This window comes from Mugil cephalus, chromosome 4 (genome assembly GCF_022458985.1).
Source record: "Mugil cephalus isolate CIBA_MC_2020 chromosome 4, CIBA_Mcephalus_1.1, whole genome shotgun sequence".
Classification (NCBI taxonomy): domain Eukaryota; kingdom Metazoa; phylum Chordata; class Actinopteri; order Mugiliformes; family Mugilidae; genus Mugil; species Mugil cephalus.
In genome coordinates this window covers 23,319,355-23,337,535 of record NC_061773.1, presented here as the reverse complement: position 1 = coordinate 23,337,535, position 18,181 = coordinate 23,319,355, and the positions used below count along the sequence as shown (strand labels likewise).

General features: G+C 41.6%; 1 protein-coding gene across 2 annotated transcripts in view; it reads right to left on the bottom strand.

Annotated features, from left to right (window-relative positions):
- cpne5b (copine Vb) overlaps nucleotides 1–18,181 on the bottom strand; it is a 138,205-nt gene that overhangs the window by 36,018 nt on the left and 84,006 nt on the right. For both annotated transcript variants that reach the window (XM_047583689.1, XM_047583690.1), the window contains 3 exons: nucleotides 17,167–17,230; nucleotides 2,592–2,695; nucleotides 1,143–1,247 (listed from right to left, as the gene is read on the bottom strand). In XM_047583689.1, coding sequence (XP_047439645.1) covers nucleotides 1,143–1,247; nucleotides 2,592–2,695; nucleotides 17,167–17,230 — 273 coding nt within the window. The remainder of the gene's footprint in view (nucleotides 1–1,142; nucleotides 1,248–2,591; nucleotides 2,696–17,166; nucleotides 17,231–18,181) is intronic.

Here is an 18,181-nt window from a genome sequence, read left to right as displayed (position 1 = left end):
ACAAAAAGATGAGGAAATAGAAGCATTCTCTTGTCTATATAGTCACTTCTGCCCTAAAAGCTCCAGAACTGTGGTCCATTAACCCGTGGCTGAGGTCACTATGGTTACGTCTATCACTTCTATGCGGTTCCCAGAAAAGAAGCTTTTAGGATGAGAACTAGATGTATTATATATACCATACTATTACAGTAAAGTATGAACACACTCAATATAATGGTCATAAGGGATAGCTTTATATTGAATGCAATAATGTATATTTATAAAAAGAACAGGGTCAAGTTTAATATATATATAAACACGTGTAAAAAACGTTGGAGTAGGGTGTAATTCTGCAGCGTTCACTATGGCTGCCCCTCTAGTGTTTGGTGTAGTGGATGGGATGGATTATCCATAATGGAGAGCAGTTTATCCAGTGTTCTACTGTTCCTCACTGAGACAAACGTCTCCAACTCCCAATCAATATCATGTCCAGCCTATCGGATTAATTGGTTGAACTCACCGACGTCTTTTTTGCTGGTACTACTCCCCCAACAAACCACAGCAAAGTACGAGACACTCGCTACAACAGACTGGTAGAAACACTGGTAATAAGTGTGTAGTGTGAAAACTTCCATCAAGAAAAGAGTCACCTAAGCACGTGATGTTGTATCTAAATTTAAGTGTTATAAAAGCACATTTATAGTAAATCGCTCAGGTGTTATCTCGGAGGAGAAAGGTGCTGATAACAGAATCACCAGAAGATAAGAGGGCAGCGGAAATTTGAGAGGCTCATTGTGGCCCCGACTTGCTATTGTAGCAACAATCAATAGAGAGGGATGTCCTTAGCACGCGGCTGCTTCGACATAATGCGGTAGTGGGAACAATGAGAGGCTTAACGTTGAACTGGTATCGATTTGCGCTGGTTAAACTGGGGGGGAGTAGTAATGGCTGTCATCAGTACACAGTTTGTCAGTTAGAGAGACGCTGATTAGATCCATGAAGGCCGTTGATAGACCGAGTGAACAGAAATCAATGGTATCAACGTTGGTGTCGACCATTGGCGATGCGCCTATTGCTACGTATAAAGTGATCAGATGGGAATGGATGCAATGAATGCAGATGAATGAGCAGAGACCAGAAGGGAAAGGGAGGTGGGATTGTACCTGTCATAGTCTCCGTTGCAGAGCGCTCGCACCGGGATGGTGAAAGGCTGCCACACGGGATTTAACGTGTTCTTCACCACCTCTGTTTTGTGGCAGATAGTAAACCTAGAAAGAGGGAGGGAGGGACGTTAGGAGGTGACATACACATGATTCTTTGTTGCCCGCACAAGCGAGAGCAGGAAATAAATACGCAGACGAGGAGAAGAAGAGGGAGGAGGAGCGTGCTGGAAAGATGGAGGCAGCCGAAAAGGCAAATCCTACAGTCAAATCCTGCAGTAACAGGAGGGGTGCTTTAAATAGGCCTTTGTTTACCGCTTGGCCTGTCTCTCAGCTACATTCTGCCTCAGACCACAGAGAATAATTTAATATTTTAGCCCAGCCTTTGAATCCTGTCCATTGACCGCAAGTGTGACAATGATATGCAAATAGATTTCTCTGACACTGGAAATGTTTCAAAGAGTAGATACCACCCAACAGTAACAACACATGCTCAAATTTAGGTTTTTGATTTGCTTTGCTTTTTTCTTTCTTTTTTGTTTTTTTTAACCCAAAGCCATGGATTACTTGTATTCCACTAAGTGCCTCTAGCCTTTTAAAGCCCCACGAGTCCTTTAACCACACAGACCTCTAATTTGTACCCCCCTCCAGCACCAACAACAGATACTTGTGGCATGTCTGTGGGGATCCACTTCCCATCCGGTTATGTATGGTAAAAAAAAAAGAAAAACACTGAGAAAAGCGAGAACACGACTAATGAACCACTTGCTAAAGGAACTCTGGCTAGATAGGGCTTACGCTGCTGCAACTGCAGAACCCCCAGGGAGGATGAACAGCACTGTGGGAAAGTGTGAGGAGATGTTACCAACCCCCTGTGTGAATTGCCTCAGGAACTCATTGTGTTTCTCGCCTTTTTGGAAAATGCAGATGCAGTGGGGTTTTCTTGTGTCTTAGGTTCTTTTCCATTAATTGCCTCATTTTCCTATTTGCTCTCCTGGAGTCATTTGTATTGACTTAGTCATGGGAGTTGTTGTGGTGGTGAGAAATGGATACGTGTCTCTGCGGCCTCCTAAAATGTGAATGCTTCAGTAACTCCTTGCAGCCGGCCAGATTCTCATTTTGTCTCTTCTTTTTCTTGTGTGGTATCTCTTCAAACGTTCCCTTTGCCACTCTCTTAATTCCCGACGGCTTCTATTTGACTTCCTCTCGTGTTTCAGAAATAATTTTTCTGGCTCGATTCTTCCTTAAGAAAACCTGGTACCATGCTCTCAGGAAAAGCTTTGCTCGCCCCAAAATGCTAATGCGGCAAACTTTGGTGTTGCTTTTGATCTGAGCTTCTCCACCGAACCGGGCCTACATCTCTGTGGATTATCTGTGTCTCTGGAGGCTTCCTCAAACACCTGCTGCGTCATTTAAAACACTCGGAGAACAAAATCAGACAAAAGAACTCACGTCCCGTCCTCGTTGCTTCTGTAGAAAACCATGAAAGGGTCCGACTTTCCAAAGAAGTCCTTTTTGTCCAGCTTGTTGGCACAGAACTGCATGGTGGCACTATCCTGCAGGAGCACATGGAGAAAGAATGTGTGTCGCAAGTTCTTCATGTTATTAATAATGCCGCCTTATTTCTATGTCGCTGCCCGGCTCCTCTGCTTTTATCTTTTCAGCAGATGGAGGCACGCTGCACGATGAAAATGCCTCTTTTAATCAGAATTTTTTTTTTTTTTTTTTAGAATTAGCATTAGAAAAACCTTTATTTGTCCCACGGATGGGCGCCACCCCGAAATAATTGGTCTAATTTGAGTTTTGTTCTCTCTAGGAACACAGTTAGACAGAGGCATGCCTCAGTTTTACAACAAGCTTGAGTAATGGCTGCCTCTGAAAAACAACAAGATCATCAATAATTATTACTATGGTAATATGGAAATGTGTCCTGGTTCTGTGTCTTTTACATGTTTTGAGTTTCCTGTTTTATTTTGTTACGTTTCTTGGTTTGTGCCTCCTTGTGTTTTCCCTTGATTGGTCATTGGTTTCTCCTTGTGTGATTGCCCTGATTTGTTTCACCTGTGTCTTGTCGTCCCTCGGCCCTATTGTGTCTCATCATATAACGCTTTTCCCTTTCCTTGCCATGTCGTTTGAATTTCGTCTCAGTGTTTTTGTCACCTCGTCTTCCTCCCGTGTTTTTGCCTTTTTTTGTCATCCTGCCACCGCTGCAGTGCTTCTTGTTGGATTTCTGTTTTTGTTTCATTAAATTTTCATGTCTTTTGTCCTGCCCTTGGGTCCACACCTCCGCCATCCCATTCATTGTTACACAGGATAAGATGTTAAAATCCCTTGTGCCTAGATTCCAGGCAAAACACATTTAGAAGCCCAGTACAACAGAAAATCGACCTGCAGGCTAAGAGTTAGCTACAAGCTAGCAACCAACAAGAAGACACCAGCTAACTAGCCTAGCTAACGGTAGTAGTAAAATAACTTAATCTGACTTCAACTGGACAACTTAAGCACCTGTAAATACGTTACTCCAATTATAATCTATCCGTCTAAGACACCCAGATAACGTGATTGGAAATCGTTTTTCTCCGGCATGTATACACCTTAATCGGACTTTAACTGGACAACACATGTGTCCAAGAAAGCCGGTCACAGAAGAAGAGTCGGTAAACAGAGTCGGTAGAAGAACCAACCATAAGTAGCGCGCACATTACGTACATTATGAAAAGCTATACTACGTCAACTGGAAAAGCGGGCTGTATTAACATCGTATTATCCTGCTGAAATGACACATATCGCCACCTAGTGTGGAGGAGGAGGAGGACATGTTCCCGTCAGTTGTTCGTTTTTCTCCACTACATGTAAACTGGGACAAGGGCCGCATTCAGAGAGTTCCAGCGTCCTGGAGTCACCCCCCTCCATGCTGCCACCACACAACTTCATAACGTTCAACCATCGAGAGATTAGCTTAGCCCTTTTTACTGCTATTCAACAAAATACACAACCTCAACCTCTGGAACTGACTTGACAATGAATAGGTGAAACTTGTTAGTGGAAGCTAGTAGTTCAGATGGAGATGGGAAGAAGCAGCGGGTTTGTGTGGGTGGCTGGTGAAAGTTATCCACCATCCCATGACAGATATGGTTCCATTTTGCAATGTCCAACAGGAAACAGCAACAATGCTGTGTAATGATTGTTAAAGGTCCATTTAAAGTAAACTTAGTCGCACAACAAACCCGTTGGCAGCACCTGGAACTTAACAATTTAGCGAACGGGAGAAATGTGCTTCCGTCAGACTGAGATGCCAGCATCTGTTTCTGACGTAACCTGCAGGGACGGAGGTAGCATTACCCCATTTGTACAACAAGACAAGAGAGAAGATTGGCGTGTAGGTGGAGAAGACATCGTTTGACTTAACGGATCTGTGAACCGGCAGAATCATGCATCCTGACACGAGCCTGACTGTTCCTTCCGCTGACAAAGACTGTAAGTGATGTTGATGTTGTTCTGAAGTTATTTTCTGCTCAACAGCGTCACTTTATTATAGAAGAAGAACGTGCACTTAACACATTTCTTTTTTTTTCGGCTGAAGAGAAATTAAAAGTTCAACCTGTTCCTTGCAAAGATTTTCACTGGCAAGTTTTTTTTTTCCGCTTAATACCCGGTGGTTGACTTTCTTGTAAATGCTGCAATTTAAATTTTGTTTGTTGGATGTCACATATGCCAAAGAAATGCTAAAGAAAGCCATTTTATATCTTGTCTTGCGTTAAGTTCCTTATTGAAAACAGTGAAAACACTGAAATAAAAGTGTTTCTACATATCGTATATAAGTTATACGTTGAACTCTTAGCAAATTGTTGAGGTATCAAAAAGTAAAATTATGTTGTGGCTCAACACCTTGATACGTGTTGTTTTATGGAACTATATAATATCTGGATGCAGAATATGTTTTATTAGACTTACAGTGGAGCAACAAATACATAAGAGAGAAATATAAATTCTCATTGATCCACTCACACATCAGCTGCTGCAATAATTGCCACATAAGCAGCCCTGTGAAGCTGCAAAGGTTGTTACACACAGAAAGCCAATAGTCAGATGGATGAAAATCAGATACCTTGGTTATTCTTATGTTTGCACGGCTAATGAAGCAACAAATGTTAAGTCCGATGTGCAGGCGGGGGCTGGAGGTAAACCACACTGTTTCCTAAATAATTATCTTTTATCATTTGTTCATTGGCTCTTTCCTCCATTTTCATTGCTCTGCCCTGTACTTTGTCTGCCTTATAGATAAATGGAAATGTGATGAAGCAATTTTCTGCTTTTTATTTATTTATTTTTGGTCAAGGCTGCATTAACAGCATAGCAGACTGTATTCAATAATGAGCATAAGCAGCAAATTGAGCAGAGTGGTTATGGGCCACATAACACTGTTATTAATCTATGAGAAACGGTCTGGTCTCTACAAAGTGGTTGCCTTAGTGGCCTCACTATTTCTTTTTTTTTTTTTTAACTTGAATTGCCACAGTTTAAATGCATTACTATATATGTAGGCAGCGCTGATGCCTCACAGAGTCCTGAGTTTGAATAAACCAGCTGACTGGGGGCTCTCCGGGTGGAGTTTGCATGTTTTCCATGTGTCTGCGTGGGTTCTCTCTATTTCGGCTTCCTCCCACCATCCGCAACAAGCTCGTTAGGTTCACTGGTGATTCTAAATCAGCCGTAGGTGTGAGCGTGTTTTCCTGTCTCTCTGTGTTGGCCCTGCAATAGATTGACGATACCACCATAATACAGAGATGATAACGTAGAAGAAGAAACAAACAAACAAAGAAAACTAACTAGGGTTAATCAAGGTATTACTAAAAAAAAAATCACATCAACAACAAATGTAAAGGTCTTAATTTAACTCAAAAACTTAAAAATTAAGAGTGTGGGTAAGATGATTATGTGTGAATGGAGACTTTTGTGACTTAAAAGTCACGAATGATGTAGTTGTTGTTACCAAATGAAAATATGAATTTCAAAGTAACAAACCTCTATAAGTAAAAGAGAACTGACTTTGTGAGGTACGGCAAAAAGGAGGATGAAGTTTAACAGCATGTCTTGTGTTGTAAGAATGAACATGAGAGTTAGCAGTTAAGAACTGTCCAGGATGTACCCCACCACTTTCCCAGTGACAGCTCCAGAGGACGGTTACAGAAAATAAATAAATGAATGCTATATGTGTATATATCCTCCTATATCCTCTGTAAGTCTGAACCAAACCGCAGTTAATGAGCTAAATTAGCTTCACTGTAAGGTTAAGAATAGCCAGGTTTACATGGAGACTTTTTCCTCATTCTGACTGAAGTTTTCATGTCAGATGTTTCCATGTGAGGTGATCTATTCTGATCTGTGCCTCTACTTTTAATTGGAAACGGACGTTTTACAGACGTGTACACACATAGATGACAACATCACGTGACTTACCTCTCATCTAACCAGCAGTAGTTGCTATTGTTTTTACACTTTTGTTATTAAAGCTTGATTTGGAAAAGTTTGTGGGGTCGCATCCACTTATGCTATTGTGTTGTTTAGCCTTATAGCAGCCGGTCTTCAAGGTTTTCGAGCGGTTCCAAATTTGTTCCATGTTTCGGTCTATCCCAGCTTCAGTGAATTTTTTTCAAAAATCCGATATTTCTGCTGTCTAAGTGTGCGATAATGTCGCGTTCTTTCGCAGACCAGTTGAGGAAACGTCACTCCAACGTCACGGCCTGACAGAGCACCCGCAGACAGAACGGAGCTGGACTTCATTCTGATTCACCGTCTACTACATGACTTTCGATCGGTTTGGGAAAAGGAATATTCTTCCCCTCTGAAACCGAATGAAATATCATTTGGTTTGGGCCTGTGGTGCCCGGAGCATTTTCATTCGGTGTGAGCTGCTAAACCAATTGCATCGGTTTATTTGGCTCCATGTAAACCCAGCTAATGGCTCTCCTCATATACTTTTTAGGGGGTATAGACCTACGACCGTCCACTGCTCTCGTCTGCACAGCGTAAATGTCACCTGCTTACAGGCTCCTGTTGTGTGAACTACTGACAGTCTGCTGCCCACTCTAGTTTTATCTATAAACACGACCTGATGCTCCACCGCAGCGCACACATTGTAATTCCAAACCATAGCGTCGTATCAAACCACTAGCTGTCCCGCTAACATTAGAGGCCTGCCAAGTCTAATTCTGGCACGAGCAATAGTCAGCAAGCTATCTTCCTCTGATACCGGGCATCTGGAATCCTTCAAGTGCGTTTCAGCCTCTGAGAGACATCAAACACAAAGCACGCTTTGTACTCCAGCCTTTGTGTTTTCATGATGCGTTTTCAGGACTTTTAGTTTTAGGCAAATAACACGTACGGACCATAAATTACAGGTATCACATGGGTTAAAATATTCTGAATGATGTTAGTTGGTTCAAGCAAATAATTGAAGGATAAATCTGTTAAACTGTGATTATATAATATTAAGATTACGTCATTTCACATCCATCATTCTCTGCTAATTAATCCAATAGTCTTCACTTCACTCATGTTTCTGTGTATCCTCTAGCTAGGTTAGCCTGGTGCATACATCATGAGCAACTGCTGGTCATATTGTAGCCAGTAGAACTCTGTGTACAGTGTTAAATCGACCACAATCCACACATTTGTTGAATGTAATGTTTCTCAGACATGCCAATCATTTCTGCTTTTAAGAACAGCAGTTTGAGCTTGCTCAACAATGAATCGGTTCATGGTGATGCTTTCTGCACGGTGGTGTATCTTTATGAGGAATTACCTGTCTGAAGGTGACTTCAGACTACTTGGATGACAAATACCACACAAAAAAACAAACAAACAAAAAAAACATTACATACAACAAATAAATCAAAGGTCAGCAACAGGTGCTGAGCTATTCATTTTCTTCCTGTTCCACCGTAGAACGCCCGCTCTCTCCGACAAATACGCCTGATTGTGCATTTTCTCCACAACTTGTTTATCAGGAAACGTAGCGCTTTTTCCAAACTGCAAATATAAATCACTTGCCTGCCTACATGTTTACTAGCAGCGCTGCCTGTTCTTGGCTCTCCCTCGTACGGTGGCGGTGCAGAGACGGGGCCCGACTTATCTCTGGCGCGTGAGATGTACCTAATCTCTGAAACACAGCGGGTTCATTACAGTACATTCAGGCGCTATAAGAGTAGATTTCTGCCGTTGTCGGAGCTCCAGGCCTTCCACTGGGCAGCAGTGGCGCCACTAATGATAGCTTAATAGCTTTTTAATGTTGCAGCTTGCGCCCCGTGTTTGGCTTGGTGCCGGGTGGCAAATCAGCGGAAGAATGTGTGCGAGTGTGACAGCCTCTATGCGAAAGGGAGAGCTGGCTTCTTTCTATACACATGTTGATTTTCCTTTTAATTCCTTTATGAATCTCGCTACAGTGTCTTCTCTGGGCCTTTATCAGACGCAGCCAGGCACCGCGCAGCCACACACTCACGAACACGTCGCATCCACTCCACTCCAGCTGCAAGAGAGGAACTTTATCTGTAGTCTGCCCTCACCCCGAGGACACATGCACACTACATGACTGGCATTTGACACGACTCTCCCACACAGACTTCTCTCACTCTGTTTCATTCTCTTCAAAACACTGCTTTAATCCACAGGAAAGGCTTTTGCCTCCTACTCTGCCTACTGACGGATGCAGCTGAATACATGTCACCCGAACATGTGAACATGGATAATATTTGTTGTAGGGACAGATTACATTCGTGTAGACATCCGTTCCCTGGATGCTCGATGCCTGCGATTTACTTTACACTGGTCTCGAGGCAAATATAAATAAGGCTGCATGGTCACAGCAAATTTATTCAGTCAATCTTTTTTTTTTTTTTTTTTTTTTTTATAAATGGTCGATTTTCCTGACACCTGACAAACAACCTGGCCAGCACCCATGCGTGCTGTTTGTACACAATACCAGATGGAGGACTTTTTTTTATTGAAGACAACCCACTATGATTCATAAGCAAATATCCTGCATAGTTCCTAGACTGTAATAAGCAACTATTGTAAAATAATAATCATAATAATAATAGAGAGTATGCACGTGACATCACAGCAAGCCAAATCTCCATGGTTACGCCCACTGAGTGACAAAAAGCAACAGTTGAACATGGAGATTATGAATCATAGACTTTGATAGTATCTAAATTGTAAAATTAATTTTAAAAATGTGGAACAGCTGTTGTGCGATTGACTGCACCAACAGATTTGAAAAGCAGTTGGAGATAACTGGATTTTTTTTTCCCAAATCCATACTAGTTAGTATGGATCATTCTCGAGTCTAATTGTTCTTAATTGCTCTTAACGATCTGATAATCCACATTTTCCCCGAACTCTGTATTTACTGATACATTTCACTGTGTTTCTGCCACTCAGGGGGGCGTGGCCCAAGGCGGCAGTGACGTCAATGCACACCCTCTATAATAAATCAAGTGATGAAGTATTTACCAGTTCACTGACTTCTACTTCCAGTTCCTCTTTGGCGAATGCGCAATTTCGCGCATTTGTGAAAGGCGTCGTTAATGCGCTCCTATTTCACCTGGCAACGACAAATACTATTTTCTGATTGGTCGATGATTGAAGCAGCGCAGTCCGCCTTCGCCTCATTCCACTGGCGTGAGAGCGCGTGAACTTATTGAAGTTGCGTGTGTCGGCTAATTCAAAGATTAATACGACATTAATAACTGCGCAGCTACTCCCACAAATCTGCTGAAAATTTAGCAAGTCTCCCGCAGCGTGGGCGTTGCGTTGGGATCCGCTGTAGACACGCGCTCCACAGGATCAAAAGCATTGCTCTCATGCTCTCTTGCAACATTTACAAGTGTAGCAGTTGCGTGGCCCTGAAGGAGTTGTGTGGGTTTTCATGCTGAAACCTTTCTGGCTGTTAGCGCTAACTCTTAAATGGAGTTTAACTTGCCTTAAAACCAACATCAGGCATGTTGACCACAGCTACAACATGTTTTTTTTGTTGTTGTTTTTTTGTGGATACACATTATTTCAATATAAACATGATAAATTAGCAGAGGATGAGTGTTCCAGCTCGTTTTGCTCCTCAGAGACGATGTAGGTGACTACGTTTAAATGCATTAAAGCTGTTGGTTCATATATCGATTTCTAACATGAAGCTAATTCTTCACTGGTTTTACTACACAGAAGCAAAATTAAACAGACGTCCAGTGACTTGCCGATGAAGATGTTCCCATCACAGAGTCTATTTTTTTTGAACGGGCACAATTTGGCAGGGTCGCTGCTCTGAGTCAGCGAGCGGGGACACTACCCCGGAAATCTCTGCGGAGCTAATAGGCACATAAAAGCATTTACGGTGATGGAATGTGTTGGGGATATTAAATATGCATCTGCCTCTGCCTCATTAGCATTCAGTGGCATGAAGACACTCTCCTGCAAAGCCCTGTGATCAACAGCCACTCGTTAATGTGGAGAGAATCAGAGTATCAATATTTAAAGACGGGGGCCGGGCTAGGTAGAGATTCATTCCTCCCCACCCTCTGGGGAGTGTTTGTGACAGGAGAGGAGGCTTGTGTGTGTGTGTCTGTGTGTGTGTGTCACAGCTGAAAGAGTTACAGTTGCACTAACGCTGGAGTTAATGAGGGAAAGACAGAAAAAGTAATATAAACATGGTGCATTCACACTGCAATCACAAAAGCCGACATTAGTGTGAGCCGTTGTGTTTGTGTCTCCGGGGGTTAGAATGAGAAAAAAAAAAAAAAAAAAAAAAACATAAAAGCAGAGACAAAGGCAAGATGAAGAATGGGGAACAATAATCAATCAACTTAAGGCCAAACTGATGAGGTTTGGAAGGCGATGGAAAAGGAGGACTTTACAGGAAACACAATGAGACCCTGCTGTTTGTGTGCTACCTCCATGTGTTCACCTGACTACGCAGACGTTTACTCTACAGCATAGGTCTTCAACGGGAGGTCCGCGGCCCTTAGGGGGTCCGCAGAGTTTATTATCTTTGGTTGATTAGACATGTTTTATGTATATATTTTAAATTTTCACCCACAAATTTAAATGTCTTTCAATGCACATTAGCATGAATCCAACATATTTTAGTAAAGGGACAAATGGAGACGTTATCTTTCAGCTAGCACCTCACTAATTCAGCAAGACCTGTCAATCTAAGCCTCCTGTACCACAGTAGGCCCCGCCCCTATCGCTGCTGAGCCAATCAGGAGGCCGCGTGTTACACGCTGACTCTGTCAGGTTCCCCCCCATTGGCTGAGAGTCTATTCAGTCTCCAGGTGAAACCCCAGATGCATTCTGCATATTATATTATACTGCATATTATTAATACTTTATTTTTATTATTATTAATATTAGCAGAAGAGAAGCTAACAGTGCTGCTCACTCCCATCAGGCAATAAAAATAGCTCGGTGATTCACTGTCCCTACGACATTTAGCTATGTTGTGAGTTATAACTTGAATCTTCCAATTATTTTCTTTATGTGTCACTCTACTGTTGCGCACGTTTGAAATAAATGAAAAAAAAGTGAACCTGTGTATTATTTGAATAGCCTAATATTGAATGCAAAATGCTAATAATAATGTGTATCTATAAATAGCAATATGCCGAGGTTAACATAGATCCATAGTAGGAAAGGGGTCCCTGCTTAATCTTTGGGGGTCCTTGACCTGAAATAGCATAGTTTAGTAGGCAGAACATGTGTCATTCCACAAATTAATCATTTGAAATTAGCTTCCCTTTTCCTTGTGTGCTTTAGGTCCACAAGAGGCAGACGATTGTGATTTATCTTTTCCTGCTGGTTTGCGACACTGAATGCATCACCACGTAGTTTATACACGAGTAGAATGCAGCGATTTCTGCACCACAAAGCATCTCCTAATCGCCCAAACTCCCAGACGCTCCAGATTTGGTTCTTATATGTATATATATATATATGTGCATATTTCTATTTTGCACTTGTTCTCCGTTCACGCTGGGAGCAAACCTGTTCCAGTTTGCTCGGCACCAAATGTGGCGTCGGCTGCCCCTTTAGATGTATTGCACAATGTGGGGAGAAGTTTAGAGGCATCAAAGAAGACAACAAAGTAAATGGAAACACGGGGAGTGAGGCGAACAGACGTGGAGACGCCGTTTGAACTTGGGCAGCCGTCGAGAATGTTTCATCTTCAGCAGAATTTTGCGGCTATCCTGAAGACACAATGAAAGCGAGCAGGAAATATATAAAAACTATTAACAAAGGGTAGAAAACGCCGGGGTCCCTGGTGGGGTTTAAATTCAGTCTGTATGAGTTTCCATACAGGAAACATCTGTACAGCTTGTGGTCAAAATGACAGATGGAAAGGCAGTCCTGCAGTTAAATTTGTGCAATTAAAAGAAAATGGAATCCACTTGGGTTTGTGTCAGCTGGCTGATGCTTTATCTTTAGGCAAGAGGGAACACATCTACAGACAGAGATGCTCCGGGTAAAAAAATCACACTACTCTGCTATCAGGGATTTCACATGGACAAGGCTCAGGCTGCCTTTCTGTAGCTGGGCTGGCATTGTCATGCAGATTATAATTACAGCATATTTACACTGATTTGTGTAAGAGCAGGTGGTCGGTACTCCCGTTACACTTCATATGTGCAATTTTAACGGGCTTTTATTATTAAACTTTACAACATAACACCCATAAATTGTTGCTAGACTGGCTGGGAGAGAGCTATAATTGTAAGAAATACTGTAGGACCGGGATTAGAAAACGGTTCTCTGCAGACCCCCCCAAAACATTTTGCATTAGTGTGGAGCCGTAACCAAATATACTAAAATGAATTACTTTACAGCTACGCTCACACTTCTCTTCCTCAGTCTGCTGTGGATTATTGTTAATTCCTAATGATTACAACTTTTCTAGGCTACATTTGGTTGTTGGACTCATTAAGCTTCGGCCATTAGATTGAGAAGTTATTAAAACAAAGTAACACGGACGCCTCCTAGAGGACAGGTGACATCACTGCACCAAACTAGCAGCGGTTCCACGAGTGTGAGGACATACTTCACTTAAAATGAAGCCCATTCTGCCGTGACTCGCAGAATATGTAAGTCAGTCCTGAAATACAGCAAACGTACGACTGCAATGCACACTCATCTGAAAAAGGAATCCGCTAACGCTAACAGGGGAATGAATCCAAATCCTGTCAACAACGGTCAATTTCATCAAACGCCAACAACAGAGAGAAAGAGGTTATAAAATATATTATAGTGACTTTCATTGTCAAAGTTATTAGCCTTGTCTACTTTCACTCAACCGAACCATAAACAGTGTATAGCCGTTAGCTATTAATGTTACTGTTTGGCTGAGTGAAAGTAGACAAGGTAATGGGTAAAGTATATAGTGATTCAACCAACCAACCAACCAGTGCCCCGGGGGAAACTAAACTCAGCTACCTTTTGAAACATTTTCTTTGTTCTTTTTCAACATCATTAACACACGGGGAAAGACATTTTGGCCTTGGGACTGTGTTTGCAGGCTTTATGCTGAGCAAGGCTCATTAATTGCTAACTCTAACTCCATGTTTAAGATATGTGACAGTTGTTTTGATCGTCTTACAAAACTCAGAAAAAAAGTTTGAAAAATCTCTCAGAATGTCTTTGATTTCAGCTATTTCTCGTACTGAAGCTACAGAACCTACACACGTAGAGTGTAGTAAAAAGCTACTGGGGCTTGTTTGAAGTACTTTCAGACTTGTAAAACATTATTTTACTTATTTAAATAAGGCTGACGAGGTTCAGTCAAATGCATTATATTGCCCCACTGCAGAGAGAATGAAAGCAACAATACGAATGGAAGCTGGTGAATAATAATGGTTCATGAATGCTAAACGTGTGCTAACTGCTTCAGTCCTGCCAGACCCACCGGCGGGTCCATCCTAACAAACTCGTGTTGTGCAGACAAACATTTGGCAAAACCCAGAGATCTTTAATTTAGATGCTGGACAAGAGCACGGTGTTTCCAAATACGCCAAATCTCTCTCAGGCCTTGAGGGAAACACTGAAGTACACACAAAGAACCAGTGCAGGGATCTTTTAGCTTGAGCCGTGTTTGGACAAAAGACAATACAAACTATTGTGTTAATTTCAGATATAAATGCTTTATATTACTTTAAAGCTATTGATAAAATTATTGTTTAAAGAGAGTGTGTATTACAGACCCCAACGTAAAAATGTTTGCAAAGCCCCAAAAAGCATCCATCTGTGTGATGGTCTCGGCGAGGAATTAAATTTTAAAGAGCAGCCATCAGTCAGACATGGTGCAGGAGATAAGTGAATGGTGCAGAGTTTCCTGACTAGTGGTTACAGATGTGATGTGTGTAGCTTTTGCCTCTGTTGTTAAAAACGGTGTTATGAAAGGACAGAACACAACAGTGTAGTTATGGAGGTCACACTACGCTGAGCTAACAGTCTCTAAAAAGCTGCACGGTGCTTCATTCGGCTGATAAGTTTACACGTGGCCATTGACTGTGAGAAACCACTTTCACATTCACTTCACTTGCGTATATTGACACACACACACAATATTGTGCGTGTCTACCCCACAGGCTGCAGACAACGAGGTCGGGCAGGGCTGCGTTTTAATTAACCAAAGCTCGATCTCACACTATCATCACTGGAGCTGTTTTTATAGCCGTGAAATAATCCTCTATAGTAGGAGGCTTCAACGTTTTTCAAATTAAAACATATATATATATAAAAAAAATGTCTAATCAACCAAAGATTTTGCGACCTCCTTGCAGTACCTCTGCGGACCCCCTAGGGGTCACGGACCCCCTGTTGAAGACCTATGATCTATAGATTGACTTTGGTGTCTTTGTGTCTGTTTGAATCTCATCCACATGCAGAAATACAGAATCTATTTCTCTCGTCTCATCGCTGCTCGTTTGCTCTTGCATTTCAATCACTTTTTTTAATTTCCCACCATCTCTTTTTTGGTTCTCGTGCTCCTCTTCCCCTCTCTGCACGCTGGTGAAGCATTCAGAGCGCTACACCACAGAGTTGACTGAGGGGGCAGTGAGAACTCACCCCATCATGTTCTTGGGCCATTTAATTAGACAGCGGGTCGCCCCACAGAGTGATAGCAGCGCCCCATCTCTTATATTCTGAGTGTGTGTCGTACTAGGTGTGATAGCAGGTACACTATGTGGATATATAAATAGATGTACGGAGAGACAGACTGGTACGCAGGCAGGAGAGTTAATCAATTAGTTAATCCTCAGTAAACAATTAGACGCTGTTTTGATAGCAGAATAATGCTGAAGTCATTTATTGGGCACAAATCTAATTTCCCACAGATCCGTCGGGATCTTCAGCTATTCTTTGTTTTGAGTATTGAATAAGAAGTTTGAATTCTGGACTCAGACAAAGGGCATCTGTCAGACATCTGTTTTGGGTGTTGAGAATTGCACATGGCACTTCTGACTAAGCTTTGACTGATTAAACAGACCAGACGATTAATCAAACCCTCCAGAAACTTACCGTCAGAAATTATCATAGAAAAGTAATGAGCTGTTGCACTAGTGTGTGGATACACGGGCAAGTTAATATGCACACTAGGCAGGTAAGTAGAGAGAGATGCACACAGTCATATACATGCAGTACTACATACATACATATATACATTTATACTGTAAAGTCATCATTCATATGTGCAGATAAATTTGTTATTTTTACCACTGCTAATAAGGTACCTGTGATTCAGGTATTATACTCTATAGATTCATATATTGACACATACAGTATAACACATCCTACTTTTATCTTATCTTTTCACTAAACAATTTAAGTGCATGTAGACATAATCAGTGAAGTTGATTATCTTAATCTACATGTAAGGAAGCCAGAACAGAAACTTAGGGCTGGGATGTATGACCAAAAATCACAGTATTTGTCAAAATTCTGATGATATCACAGTATTTTTTCTTTGTTTGTTTTGTTTTGTTTTCATGCATAGTCACACGTTCACAGCATTTTCTACTGGTTGAGAGAGGAATTAATGCAGTAGATTGACCAAGGGTGGACTATTTTACTGTGATGATGAGTAAATATTGTAGAATAATCCCACACTAGCAGTAAAACAGGTCATGTGTTAGCGCTGACTGCTAATGTGGAAAATTGGGACATTTACAGCTCTGACATAAATAAAAATATTTTGACATTGTGATTCATATTTAAACAGCTATGTCTCTAATTTCAATAGCAGCGTGATAACTGTAGTCTAGGTGGAACATATTTTTATTTTCTCATTCATAAAAAGCTACATTTGGGGACATTGTTAGGGACAACTTTAGCCGGGGGACAGGTCACCCAAAACGGGAACTGTCCTCAGAAATCGGGGACGTCTGTCCACCCTAAAAAAAAAAAAGCACATGGCATCTTTTTTTTCGGCACTTTCTCTCGTTCTGCCGCTTCGTTTGTCCGTCTTCACCGCCTCGTATTAACGTAGTCGCACCATGCGTGTTTAGAAGCGCTACACTGAAAATGGTCCGGTCTGAAACAGTGTCTCCTGGCGCTTCGTTCCAAACGCCGTGTAATCAAATATACCGATATGCCGGTATATTAAAAAATCATGTCATAACGAAAAAAAAATACCGGTATGAACCGCTATACTGCCCAGCCCTAACGGTAAATTAGCAAAATTATTATTTAATGTATAAGATCGAAGACGAACCTCACAGAACGCATGAACAAACTATTGTCTTGAGTCGAATGAATCGATACAAAGTCAAGACGTTAGATATATTGTTTTAAAAGGGCTAATAAAACACGTGACTATTCTTTCCTCAGAGTTGGCTGAAGGAATGGCTACGAATGATCGGCCGTATTTGCCCCTCGGAGCTTCCTTCCACTTTATGAGCAAAGTCTGTTTAACCAGGCTTTGCTAACAGATGTTTGCCCGCTAATGTGCATTTGGCCGGGGAGATTATCGCGGCTTACTCACTCGACAGTTGCTCAGCTCCTCTGCAGACAGGATGATGGTGCCACATTTCTTCCCTGGGATCCCTCTGTGGAGGAAAGAGCGAAAACAGAAAAAGCTTAACAGAAATTAAAGGAAAACACATCTTATATTTGCCAACTGTTGGCGCTCGGGCGAATGAAGTGGTTTGTTTACTTTTTTAAATTATTTGTTTTTTGCAGCAGAGGAACATGTTCCACCTTAAAAATGAGGGCGACATTGTAAAGTTTTTGTTGATTTAGACGGAAAAAACAACTGTTTAACTTTTTTTGCCCCATTTTTCCTACCAAAGCTCAAAGAGAAAGTCCTCTGCGCTTTATTTCCTCTAATACCGTCTTCATTATTAGAATCATTACTCCAAGATGTAGAGACAAATCAATCCATCGTGTCTTGACCTGCTCATAACACACAGAGAAAAGCTTTTAACCGCAGCTCAGCTCGTAAGCTCGGTTCATGAACTGTCTGTTTTACGTTTTAGAGAGCTTCCCTGACTGTGAGGTGCTTTATGAGAGGCGAGCGGATATTTCCTGCAGGAGCCAATATGGCTTGAAATCTTGGGGAACCGAGGAAACGACAAAATATCTATATATGTGAACACACTATTGTATTTTGCTGTTATTCCTGGGTGTACGTTTATATTTCTGGCCCTCGCCTTAAGGCAGAAATACCAGCGTTTGAAGCAAAAAAAAAGCAAAGCAAAGCAAAGAAGGAAAGTAAATTCGATAAATCAGAAAGGGCATCAAAAGCTCAGCTGCCTTATTTTGCTTATAACACTCAAACACAGGGGGAACGGTGCCTTACTTTGAGCCCTCTCTGTATTTCACGAGCAGCTCCCCCTCATTTACTTTCTGACTTAATGCAGCTGTATTGTACAATGGGAAATCTATTTTGTCTGTGCACTTTGGTAATGTCTGTGTACACAGTGTGTCTGTGTTTATATATCTAAACTGCTGCCAGCCTGTCAAATAAGACTAAATCTCCTCAGTCCTTTAGTCCGTTC